This window comes from Lipotes vexillifer, unplaced genomic scaffold (assembly GCF_000442215.2).
Source record: "Lipotes vexillifer unplaced genomic scaffold, Lipotes_vexillifer_v1.1 scaffold112, whole genome shotgun sequence".
In the NCBI taxonomy this organism is placed as follows: Eukaryota; Metazoa; Chordata; class Mammalia; order Artiodactyla; family Lipotidae; genus Lipotes; species Lipotes vexillifer.
In genome coordinates, this window is record NW_006776285.1 from 3,588,996 (window position 1) to 3,602,166 (window position 13,171).

Here is a 13,171-nt window from a genome sequence, read left to right on the forward strand (position 1 = left end):
TCTTACCACCGTAAAAATGAAATCCAAAACCCTTAACAAGGATGTTAAGGTTCTTCCAGATCTCACCCCTGCTGGTCCTATCTTTCCTTAGCTTGCACACTCTAAGTAACCTGAAAGCTTTGCTGTTCTTTCAAAACCTTGTTCCCTCTTTAGCTGGTCTCTCTCCCATCTCCCTCTTTACCTGTGCAACTTCAACTCCTCCTTTAAGTTTCATCCTAGATGTTATTTCCCCTTGGGCAAAATCTCCCTTGGCATGACTCCTTTGCCCCTTCTCTATGCTTCTGTAGCCTGTCTTCTTTTTATTTCAGGGATTGCAGCTCTGTGGCTATTGCGTATTCAGCGGCCAGACTATCCCACCCCTGTAATTGCCTTGATGGCAAGGGCCTTGCCTCTACTTTTGAGCAATGTATCAAAGCAGTAAGCAAATTCTTAACTCATACAAGACTCTTAGGGAATGAGCGTTGAATGAATAAAGCTACTCTCAATTATTATTGAAAAAGCTGCCATTACCTCCAAAATATTTCTCATAATTGGCATCACTTGACTTAAATTACATTATCGTACATTTCTTCAACCTTTGTAAATAGAGTTAGCATTTTAATTTATGTAATGTTGTGATTGTTTACATATGTTTTTGAAAATATTGTTTTTATTATGCTTTTCTACTGTCCCTGGTTATATGGTAAACTTTGGATTATTTTTAAAGAATTATAGTTTTATTATCAGGTATACACAATCACTTGAATTCATTACACAAATCAAATTGCTTTACTCTCTAGACTGTAATTATTTTAACTGAATATAAATAGGATTTTCTAAAATGTTTTTGTACAATTTTTTAAATGAATACTATTGCATTTCTTTTTTTTACTATCAATTAGCTTATTAAATTATTTTAACTGATATAATGCAAAATAACACTCCTGAAGCTCCTGTCAAGTTGTAATAGGTAGAATTTGAAATAATATTCCCTTGTTGTTAATATCAGAATTTATTGAGTGGAAGAAATATTATTATAAGTTTCGATTGTGAAATTTCATAGGACTAGAACAATGCTTTTTTGGGAAGTGAAGAACAATCTTGTGAAAGAAATGTTGTATAAAAATGTTGAGGGCGGGCTTCCCTGGTGGCGCAGTGGTTGAGAGTCCGCCTGGCGATGCAGGGGACACGGGTTCGTGCCGCGGTCCGGGAAGATCCCACATGCCGCGGAGCGGCTGCGCCCGTGAGCCATGGCCGCTGAGCCTGCGCGTCCGGAGCCTGTGCTCCGCAACGGGAGAGGCCACAACGGTGAGAGGCCCACATACCGCAAAAAAAAAAAAAAAAATGTTGAGGGGGATAGGAAATAAGGAGTCTTGTATATTTGTGAGGAATACTTAAGACATGTAGCTTCCTGTTAAATGATCACCCCATTTATTCACATTATGCAGTTTCATATCCAGACCCCAGATAGAAAATGAACTCAAAATTGGGAGACAGATGGAACAGCAGAAGCTGCTAGAGGCTGTGAATGTGCCTCAGAAGAGTTCAGCCCTGCCTAAGGCTGATCAGCACCCAGCACAGCAGGATTCACTCCAGACACTTGGGGTGAGCAGATGCCTGCAGGTCATCTCTGCTGGAGCACAGTCTATACCACCACCACCACTACCACCACAACCCTACCACCATCAATAGGAAAAGAAACAACCTGTACCAGGTATCAGGAGAGCTGCTGGCTCTCCGTTCCCAAGTGTGCTTCACAGAGGATTCACCAAAACAATATCCTTGTAAAAAATCCCAATACTATAACTAAACAGCGAAAATCTTTCAAAATCCTCAAATATATACATTTGACAAGTGGTACATAGAAGAAATGATTAAAATATATACAAACCAGGAGCTGCTTTATGATTGTTTTTCTGTGACTTTCGATTTGTTATCATTCCCTTATGCCTCGCCTGTGATAGATTTAAGATCTCATACAAAACTTTAGCAATTAACACTTCAAGATATATTCACCGACTAATCCGACGAATCCTAGTTAAATATTTTCTCTATCACATCTCAGTTGTCCCTGATTTTATAACCTCTTGGATCTAACACCAACTCTAATTTCTAGAAGGGAGTCTCATCTATGGTGAGGGGGAAAGGGCTTTGACCAATGGCAAAGGAGATTTGGGGCTTCACTCCACTAAACCATATGACTTCAAGTTGTCTATATTCATAGACAAGGGTTTACTCCTATGATGCGCTCCTCTGTGTCGGTTGCAAAAGGGCAGGAGGTCACACTTTCTCTGCTTCCAGCACTGACACATGATACTTGCTTTTATAAACTTAATGATTTTTCTAAAAAATGCAAATAAACACTAGGGAAGACATTTCATACACTTTTTTAAATTGTGGGTTTCTTGTTCAGACTATATGCGCACATAAAAGTCTCACATAATATTAAACCTTGGGGAGAAACACACTTCAAGCCTAACAATGTCAAAAAGTAATTATTTCCTTCAAGTTATGTCATCTTGATTTTAAATATACACTCATAGGCAGAATTTCTTGAAAGTCTAACTGGTTTTATTTTTACCCTCCTTTTCAACATGACATGAACTATAGCTCTCATCTTCAAACCGCTATAGATGTAGTTGTGATATAAATGTGAATAAATCCAAACAAACTAGTTCAAACCTTTCTAACCAGACTGAGCATATAGAAAGATAAATGAGTGGGCTTTATTTTTCTTTTAATCAGTTTGATTGGCCATCATGTTCAGTGATGGTGAGTAGAGGACTTGTCCCCCAAAATACTCAGGTCATTTACCACCAGAGGGCAGAGCTGAATGACCTCATTAAGTAATAGCCTTACAACACTTTGAGGATCTCCTGTAGTCCTTAGGCTGAGTTCCTAGGGTGGAATTTTGCCCATATCCCCATCTCCTGCTAACTCCTCTTTGTGCTCCCATGAACAGACACTCTAAATTCTTTGAATGAGCCTTGCTCTTTCCTATATGTTAGATAACCTATCAGGAATTTTTTTTACCAATCCCTCCTCCTGTCTGGACCTGACTAATGCCTACTCATCCTTTGAGTCTCAGCCCAGACATCACTTTCTTAGGAAAACCATTCCTAATCACACCTTTCTTCACCCACACTCACATACATACACACAAGACTAAGTTAGACCCAAACCCCTCCTTCCCATAGTTTTGGTCACTTCTCCTTCTTTACCTCCACAGTGTTTGAAATTCTTGTTTAACGTCTGTTTTCCCACAAGTCTGTAACACTAGGGGGAAGAGAATAATATTTCTCATTCTGAACTGAATCCTGAGCATAGCAGAGCATCTGGTACATAGTAGGTGCTAGGTAAATGCAGAAGGAAGGAAAGAAGGGAGGGAGGGAGGGAAGAAAGGAGGAAAAATAGAAAAGAAAGATCCATGCAAAATATTAAAATTTATACTCTAGCAGATTTAGAAGAAGCATATAGATATTCTCTGGTCTGGCTGGTTAGACTACAACTTACCTCAAAATTCCTTTAGTTCTGGATCATATTAAGTCAACTTACCTTCTGTATTTGATCTGTTGAAAATGTAGCTCCTGTGTGGTTCACTGGGAAGATTCTGGAATGAAATTATACCAATTAGCTCAGCTAAGTGGAGGACACATTTATCTAAATTGATCTCAGGTAACAAGGAGAGGAATGAGCTATGGTCTGTCATATGTGTTTGGCCCAGCTCTCTGCTCTGTGAGAAGCAAGTGATAAAACACTTTCTCTGGCAGAGACTGAATGGTTGTGTTCCAGAAACTGCAGGGCTACATGCAGGGCTACCTCTACCTACTCTGTGGGTAGGGGAATATATCCACTCCTTGACCAAGGCAGTCTTAATGTTCTCCAAAGCTTGACTAGAATTCAGGCAAATTTCTTCCTTACTTTGGGCCCCAAGTATTCCCTTTTCTTAGAGTATTTACTTTTATTTTTTTAACATCTTTATTGGATTATAATTGCTTTACAATGGTGTGTTAGTTTCTGCTTTATAACAAAGTGAATCAGTTATACATATACATATGTTCCCATATCTCTTCCTTCTTGCATCTCCCTCCCTCCCACCCTCCCTATCCCACCCCTCTAGGTGGTCACAAAGCACCGAGCTGATCTCCCTGTGCTATGCGGCTGCTTCCCACTAGCTATCTATTTTACGTTTGGTAGTGTATATATGTCCATGTCATTCTCTTACTTTGTCACAGCTTTTTACTTTTAAAGGCATGCCAGTGTCAGTTCTTTCTCTGCCCCTTTGAAATGTAAAATTTCTCCCAGCCTCTCGCTAGTTTTACAACAGAGAAATTTTTTTCTCAGGCACCTGGGAGCCATCCCTTTAAAACATGATCATTAAAAGAGTGATAGCAGACCCGCATCGCCCAATTTCTGTGGGAAGGTGGGAGCCTAATTTAGATAAATGACAATTATCAAACACAGATGGTTTAATCACATTGACCAAGCTCCACTCAGTGCCCGCCAGCACTTCCTCACTAGCTTATCCTAGCACTTCCACCTTTTGTTTCAGCAGAATTGAGTTCAGTATCTTTGGCCTATTGAAAGAGTCTTGAATAAAGTCTTCTTTGTCTCTAACTCTGTCTGGTGCAATTTTTCTTTGACCCCCTCTTGGGAAAGAATCATAGCCACTCACATGAGGTTGGGCCTAGCTCATACCTACACTTGAATTAAACTGGAGATATATCCCTCATGGCAGATGTGAATGTTCTGGAAAGTGAACAAACTTAAAAAATTTGAACCTACAAATGAAATGTCAGTGAACTGCCGTTTAGTGAGCAGGAGGATGATTTTTATTTTGGGGAGTCAGATTGTTTTCTTTTAGTGCTGTTATTTTGAAATAACATTAGGAAAAAAAAAAGCATCTGGTCATTTCTAAGAGATGAAAATCTGAACAATGTCCAGGAAGAAAATCTGTGATTGTCTTGTTTCTAAGCTAAATTAATTTTCTACGCTATATAATGCAGCTCGTATAATGGTCTTGACTGCAACCTTGATACCTTGCCTAGCTCTTATTGAGAAGGTCCTGAGTACCTGGGTTTTATTTTCTTCAGGTTTGGAGAACAACCGATGGGCTTTGTGGTCTAGTTGTAAAGAGCAATGGGCTTGGGAGCCAGACTGCCTGGATCTGTATCCAGGATCCACCAGGACTCAGCTATTTGCTGAACATCTGACTCAGTAAAAATGAGTAGTACAGAATCTGGTGACTAGTAAGTGCTCAATAAACGTTAGTTCTTGTAATTGTTACTGTCATCATCTTCATCATCACTTTCACTACTGTGAAAAACAAACAAGACCTTTTGATTCCATAATTTTCTATTCTCCACAAAAATTTTAAAAAGTCATTGATGGATAGCAATGTTGGCTTAAAATAGACTTTAAGTCTTGCTGAATTGCTTCATTCATGCAAAACTCATAGCTCTATTTGTGAGACTTTTGTCTTTCTCTTTCCCCACCCCAATCCCTGCATCTTTTAGTGATGGCTGGGCAGACAGAGATGAAGTCATTGAAGGTTATGAGGTGGAAGCCAACGGGGGAATCACGATAAAGCTGCAGTCTCCAGAAGTCAGGTCCTTTGATGATTATTTCCTGAAGCTGAGGCTGGACACTAATACGCGGAATCCCTGGTTCCCTGAGTTCTGGCAACATCGCTTCCAGTGCCGCCTACCAGGACACATTCTGGAAAATCCCAACTTTAAAAGAATCTGCACAGGTAACTCATGTTTACAACATCACAACTCAGATTTTGGTCATCTCTTCCAGTTTGTTCAATAAGTATAGAAAGTGCCAAGGCTGGAGATACAAGAACTAAATTGCCAACTTAATTTATAAAATAGCTAAAATGAGGAGAGAGTGTGTATTGTCCCAAGGATTCATGTTTCTATATTCTGGAAACATGGAGACTGCTTTGGTCTCTGGTGGGACAAGTTACAAGAAAAGATAAATAAAGGAAAAGGAAACTGAGAATTCAGGTATTTAGTATTCAGGCCAGAGGGAAGAGGTTGTATTGCAGGCATGCTTAGGAGATGCTAACCACAGACATAAGTAAGCAGCACTGGCTTGATCCCTTTTTCTTCTTTAGGACTTGCTTTGATATAAAAGTCAGCAGAAGATAAGATGTCACCTAGGGGCACACCACCAACGTGGGTGTATATGGGCACAAATGACAAGAAGGGACAGATACTTCCCATGCACTACTCACTAGAGGCATGCCAAAGAAGGGCAGCGCATTGTTAAAGGTCTTTCAGGGCTTGATGAACTCCACAGGATGCCTCCCTTCTCCCTGCCACCAGGAACTACCAGATCATTAAAGACTCTATCCATGACCAAATTTGTATTGTAGCACAGTGATGTGACACATATTTCCTATAACTAGACTGAGAAGATTTTATTTAGAAATGTCTAGAACCCATTCATTCACATAGCACATACAAAGCACTGAATACAGCACCCCCCCGCCAAAAAAAAAAAGGACAGAAAGGTCATGACTCTTGACCTAGAGAAACTTGTGGTCTCTTTGGGCAAATCAAAACAGATAATATGCATGATATAGATAAATAACAACTAAAGACAATGAGTTTTTATAAGACAGGGTAAGAATAATGACAAAAACTATTTCTACTTTTAATAACATTCACATTTTGATATTAGAAAATTATTTAAAAATACCAAAATATTTAAATGCAGTGATTTGTGTCTCACTTGATAAAATTCAGCAGAATTCACTGGGAAACTGCTTGGTGTGAATCTATTTTCAATCAATCAAGGTTTTTAGAACTTCTTTGGTATGGCTTCTTGGGAGGCTAAGAGCTAGGAGAAGAGGAAAAGAGTTGCTGAACAGCTAACCACCTCTGTCACATATCTCTACTGACTTCTCTCAAATAATAGACCAATAGAAGTTAAGAATTCTAGTGGACCAATAAGCCACCTGGTGCATTCTCCTTATTTGCAAAATGAAGACATTGAGGATAAAGGGGCAACATTTCCTTAGGTTCATTTAGTTAATGGCAGCAATGGAATTAGAACACTCACCTCCTAAATACCACAGTGCTTGACTACTTTGGACTTAGAATTTAGTAATAGATTGTCTTTTATTGTTTTCTAATGAATGTTGTTTTCTTAAACTGTAAGATCTTTGAAGATAGGGAGTTCTTGTAACCCTCATAGAACCTGTACACCACTGATCTCTGGAATCTCAGTCATTTCTTACTAATGTATTGATCAGTTAATTTATGTCGTTGTCAATGAGTTTTATTTTACTTAAGGAAAAGTTAGGACTATTATTTTTCTAAATGAAATATATTTCACTGATTCAACGTTCAACAAAATTTATTGAGCGCCTAGTATATGCAAGGCTTTATTCTAGGAGATGGAAATACAGCAGAAAACAAAAGAGGGAAACAACTATTTCAATAACCTTACATTTCAGTGCAGGGAAATAAATAGAACAAAAATAAATTAAGCAAAATATCTTCTCATTTAACTAATCATAAGAGCATATTGAAAGAGAATGGCCAGAGCAAGCCTCACTGAGAAGGGGACATTTGATTAAAGATGTGAGAGTGAGCCATGCAAACACCTGGGAAGGGCACTCCAAGCAGAGGAATAGCAAATAAAAAGATGTACCAGCATGCCTGGCTTAGTGGGAGAACCGTAAGGAGCTCAGGCTGCCTGAAGCCAGTGAGTACGTTGAATAGCAGGTGATAAGTCAGAGACGCACACAGGGGAACAGGTCCTTGCAGGACTTAACTGTCCCTTGTGAAAACTTTGGCTTTGTTCTGAGAGAGATGGAAAGCCACTGGGAAGTTCGAGCACAGTAGAGACAGGATCAGCCTTACTTTTTCTGAACAGAATTACTCTTGCTGCAGTTTTTAAGTTTTGACAAAAGGGGGAAAGTCAGAAGAAGGAAGCAGAGCAGTTAGGAGGTTGCTGTAATAATGTAGGTGAGAGTGTGGTGGATTGGGCCGTGGTTTTGGCAAGCAAGATGGAGAGAGGTACTTGAATTCTGAGGATATTTTGAATGAGAGCTGAGGGGATTTGCTGATAGAATTGTGAAAAATGACTCTGGTCTGAGCAACTGAAAAGAAGGTGTCACCATTGACTCAGATGAGGAATACTCCAGGAAAAGAGCTAAATTTCAGATGAGTTAAGTTTGAGATGCCTGTTAATGATTCAACTGTATATGTCACTTTGATACTGTGTTTCATTAGTAGAGTTCAGAATATTACTTTTTAAACATGTTTCGATGTCTTTACTTAAGGATTTCCAGGAAAATATCTTGAGACCTGAGCTTTCAAAACAAAAGTTAGAATTCTGCAGCCATGTACAATAATACTTTGGGTTTTCATTTGTCACAGTTTATGCAAATGTCAAGGTTAAAATCTAAACTTGGTAAACATTCATAGCAGGAAAAAAAGATTGGCACACTCATGAATTGTTCTTATATTATGCTTGACTCTCAAAGCTATTTTTAAGAGCTTCTTATTTGATTATAAAATTTGATAAACATGTTTTTATTTGCATTTCATTCTGGAGTCAAGTTCAGCAAATATTTCCCTTTGTTCTTAGTTCTAAGGAAGACAGAAGGCTTATTTAACTTCTTTACTTGGAACTAATTCATAAAAGTTATTCATCTTTTCTGCTGCAAAAATTCTAGAATTCTATGTCTGTGTGCATACATTCATGTAAACTTACTCTTCAGTTTTAATCTGTGTAGGGAAATGGCTTCAATTTTATTGCAGATCAACATAAAATTTCACTTCATGTATCATTCTTATCTACTTGATATTCTTGAATATCAAATGAATTCCGTAGTCTTCTAATGAATATGCAGACACACTTATGAAAATTAATGTAAAGAAATAGAAGTAACCTTTCCATACTATTCATAGCTACACTTTCTGAGATTTATTTTTACCTCTTCTAATTGGGTCATTTTGGTGTTTTGCAAAGTTTTGATATTGCAGTTAGTTTCCATAGAAACCTTTATTGAGCTTAATTTCAGATGTCATTGTTTAAATAAAGAGTTTACATGCTCTGGATTGTCAGTTTGAATATTAAGGGTCCTGAGCTCAGGCTGAATAATTTTGGAATCACTGTGGCTAATTAAAAAGTACTTCATGCAAAGTCTACATCACTGCTTAATTAGTTGAGTATATCAAGGGACTAGAGATGTGTTGGAAAAGCACTAACTAAAACATCAAAGTCTAACTTGTAAAAAATTAATCATTGTGAGATTGATTGATTCAAGATGGCAGAGTAGAAGGACGTGCTCTCACTCCCTCTTGTGAGAGCACCAGAATCACAACTAACTGCTGAGCAGTCATCAACAGGAAAACACTGGAACTAACCAAAAAAGATACCCTACATCCAAAGACAAAGGAGAAGCCACAGTGAGATGATAGGATGGGCACAATCACAATGAGATCAAATCCCATAACTGCTGGGTGGGTGACTCACGAACTGGAGAACACTTATACCACAGAAGTCCACCCACTGGAGTGAAGGTTCTGAGCCCCACATCAGGCTTCCCAACGTGAGGGTCCAGCAACAGGAGGAGGAATTCCTAGAGAATTAGACTGTGAAGCCTAGTGGGATTTGATTGCAGGACTTTGACAGGACTGGGGAAAACTGAGACTCCACTCTTGGAGGGCACACAGCAATCAGTGTGCGCATCGGGACCCAGGGGAAGGAGCAGTGACCCCATAGGACACTGAACAAGACCTATCTGCTAGTGTTAGAGAGTCTCCTGCAGAGGTGGGGGGGTGGCTGTGTCTCACTGTGGGGACAAGAACACTGGCAGCAGAAGTTCTGGGAAGTACTACTTGGTGTGAGCCCTCCCAGAGTCTGCCATTAGCCCCACAAAAGAGCCCAGGTAAGCTCCAGTGTTGGGTTGCCTCAGGTAAAACAACCAACAAGAAGGGAACCCAGCCCCACCCATCAGCAGACAATCGGATTAAAGTTTTACTGAGCTCTGCCCACCAGAGCAACAGCCAGCTCTACCCACCATCAGTCCCTCCCATTAGGAAACTTGCACAAGCCTCTTAGCCTCATCCACAAGAGGGCAGACAGCAGAAGCAAGAAGAACTACAATCCTGCAGCCTGTGGAACAAACACCACATTCACAGAAAGATAGACAAGATGAAAAGGCAGAGGGCTATGTACCAGAGGAAGGAACAAGATAAAACCCCAGAAAAACAACTAAATGAAGTGGAGATAGGCAACCTTCCAGAAAAAGAATTCAGAATAATGATAGTGAAGATCATCCAGGACCTTGGAAAAAGAATGGAGGCAAAGACTGAGAAGATGCAAGAAATGTTTAACAAAGACCTAGAAGAATTAAAGAACAAACAAACATAGATGAGTAATACAATAACTGAAATGAAAAACAGACTAGAAGGAATCAATAGCAGAATAACTGAGGCAGAGGAATGGATAAGTGACCTGGAAGACAGAATGGTGGAATTAACTGCTGTGGAACAGAATAAAGAGAGAAGAATGAAAAGAAATGAAGACAGCCTAAGAGACTTCTGGGACAAAATTAAATGCAAAAAACATTCGCATTACAGGGGTCCCAGAAGGAAGAGAGAGAGAGAAAGTACCCGAGACAATATTGAAAGAGATTATAATCGAAAACTTCCCTAACATGGGAAGGGAAATAGCCACCCAAGTCCAGGAAGCGCAGACAGTCCCATACAGGATAAACCCAAGGAGAAACTCGTTGAGACACATAGCAATCAAATTGGCAAAAATTAAAGACAAAGAAAAATTATTGAAAGCAGCAAGGGAAAAACGACAAATAATATACAAGGGAACTCCCATAAGGTTAACAGCTTATTTCTCAGCAGAAACTCCACAAGCCACAAGGGAGTGGCATGATATATTTAAAGTGATGAAAGGGAAGAACCTACAACCAAGATTACTCTACCTGTCAAGGAGCTCATTCAGATTCGATGGAGAAATCAAAAGCTTTACAGACAAGCAAAAGAGAATTCAGCACCACCAAACCAGCTCTACAACAAATGCTAAAAGAACTTCTCTAAGTCGGAAACACAAGAGAAGAAAAGGACCTACAAAAACAAACCCAAAACAATTAAGAAAATGGTAATAGGAACATACATATCAATAATTACCTTAAACATGAATGGATAATGCTCCAACCAAAAGACACGGGCTTGCTGAATGGATACAAAAACAAGACCCATATGTTTGCTGTGTACAAGAGACCCATGTCAGACCTAGGGACACATACAGACTGAAAGTGAAGGGATGGAAAAAGATTCCATGCAATTGGAAATCAAAAGAAAGCTAGAGTAGCAATACTCATATCAGATAAAATAGGCTTTAAAATAAAGAATGTTACAAGAGACAAGGAAGGACACTACATAATGATCAAGTTATCAATCCAAGAAGAAGATATAACAATTATAAAGATATATGCACCCAAGATAGGAGCACCTCAATACATAAGGCAACTGCTAACACCTATAAAAGAGGAAGTTGACAGTAACACAATAATAGTGTGGGACTTTAACCCCTCATTTACACAAATGGACATATCATCCAAAAAGAAAATTAATAAGGAAACACAAGCTTTAAAGGACACAATAGACCAGATAGATTTAATTGACATTTATAAGACATTCTATCCAAAAACAGCAGATTACACTTTCTACTCAAGTATGCACAGAACATTCACCAGGATCGATCACATCTTGGGTCACAAATCGAGCCTCAGTATATTTAAGAAAATTGAAATCATATCAAGCATCTTTTCTGACCACAACTCTATGAGATTAGAAATGAATTACAGGGAAAAAAACGTAAAAAACACAAACACATGGAGGCTAAACTATACATTACTAAATAACCAAGAGATCACTGAAGAAATCAAAGAGGAAATCAAAAAATACCTAGAGACAAATGACAATGAAAACACGACAATCCAAAACCTATGGGATGCAGCAAAAGCAGGTCTTAAGAGGGAAGTTTATAGCTATACAAGCCTACCTGAAGAAACAAGAAAAACTCAAATAAACAGTCTAACCTTACACCTAAAAGAACTAGAGAAAGAACAACAAACAAAACCCAAAGTTAGCAGAATGAAAGAAATCATAAAGATCAGAGCAGAAATAAATGAAATAGAAAGAAAGAAAACAACAGCAAAGATCAATAAAACTAAAAGCTGGTTCTTTGAGAAGATAAACAAAATTGATAAACCATTATCCAGACCCATCAAGAAAAAGAGGGAGAGGACTCAAATCAATACAATTAGAAATGAAAAAGGAGAAGTAACAACAGACACCACAGAAATACAAAGCATCCTAAGAGACTACTACAATCAACGCTATGCCAATAAAATGGACAACCTGGAAGAAATGGACACATTCTTAGAAAGGTATAACCTTCCAAGACTGAACCAGGAGGAAATAGAAAATATGAACAGACCAATCACAAGTAATGAAATTGAAACTGTGATTAAAACTCTTCCAACAAAAAAAGTCCAGGACCAGATGGCTTCACAGGTGAATTCTATCAAACATTTAGAGAAGAGCTAACACACATCCTTCTCAAACTCTTCCAAAAACTGCAGAGGAAGGAACACTCCCACACTCATTCTATGAGGCCACCATCACCCTGATACAAAAACCAGACAAAGAACTACAAAAAAAGAAAATTACAGGCCAATATCACTGATGAATATAGATGCAAAAATCCTCAGCAAAATACGAGCCAACAGAATGCAAAAAAACATGTTAAAAGGATCATACACCATGATCAAGTGGGATTTATCCCAGGGATGCAAGGATTCTTCAATATACGCAGATCAATCAATGTGATACACCATATTACAAATCGAAGAATGCTAACCATATGATCATCTCAATAGATGCAGAAAAAGCTTTTGTCGAAATTCAACACCAATTTATGATAAAAAGTCTCCAGAAAGTGGGGATAGAGGGAACCTACCTCAACATAATAGATGCAATATATGACAAACCCAGAGCAAACATCATTCTCAATGGTGAAAAACTGAAAGCATTTCCTCTAAGATCAGGAACAAGACAAGGTTCCCCACTCTCACCACTATTATTCAACATAGTTTTGGAAGTCCTGGCCATGGCAATCAGAGAAGAAAAAGAAATAAAAGGAA

General features: G+C 38.6%; 1 protein-coding gene across 2 annotated transcripts in view; it reads left to right on the forward strand.

The window, feature by feature from the left end:
* GRM1 (glutamate metabotropic receptor 1) overlaps positions 1 to 13,171 on the forward strand; it is a 371,163-nt gene that overhangs the window by 248,939 nt on the left and 109,053 nt on the right. For both annotated transcript variants that reach the window (XM_007450327.1, XM_007450328.1), the window contains exon 4: positions 5,496 to 5,731. In XM_007450327.1, coding sequence (XP_007450389.1) covers positions 5,496 to 5,731 — 236 coding nt within the window. The remainder of the gene's footprint in view (positions 1 to 5,495; positions 5,732 to 13,171) is intronic.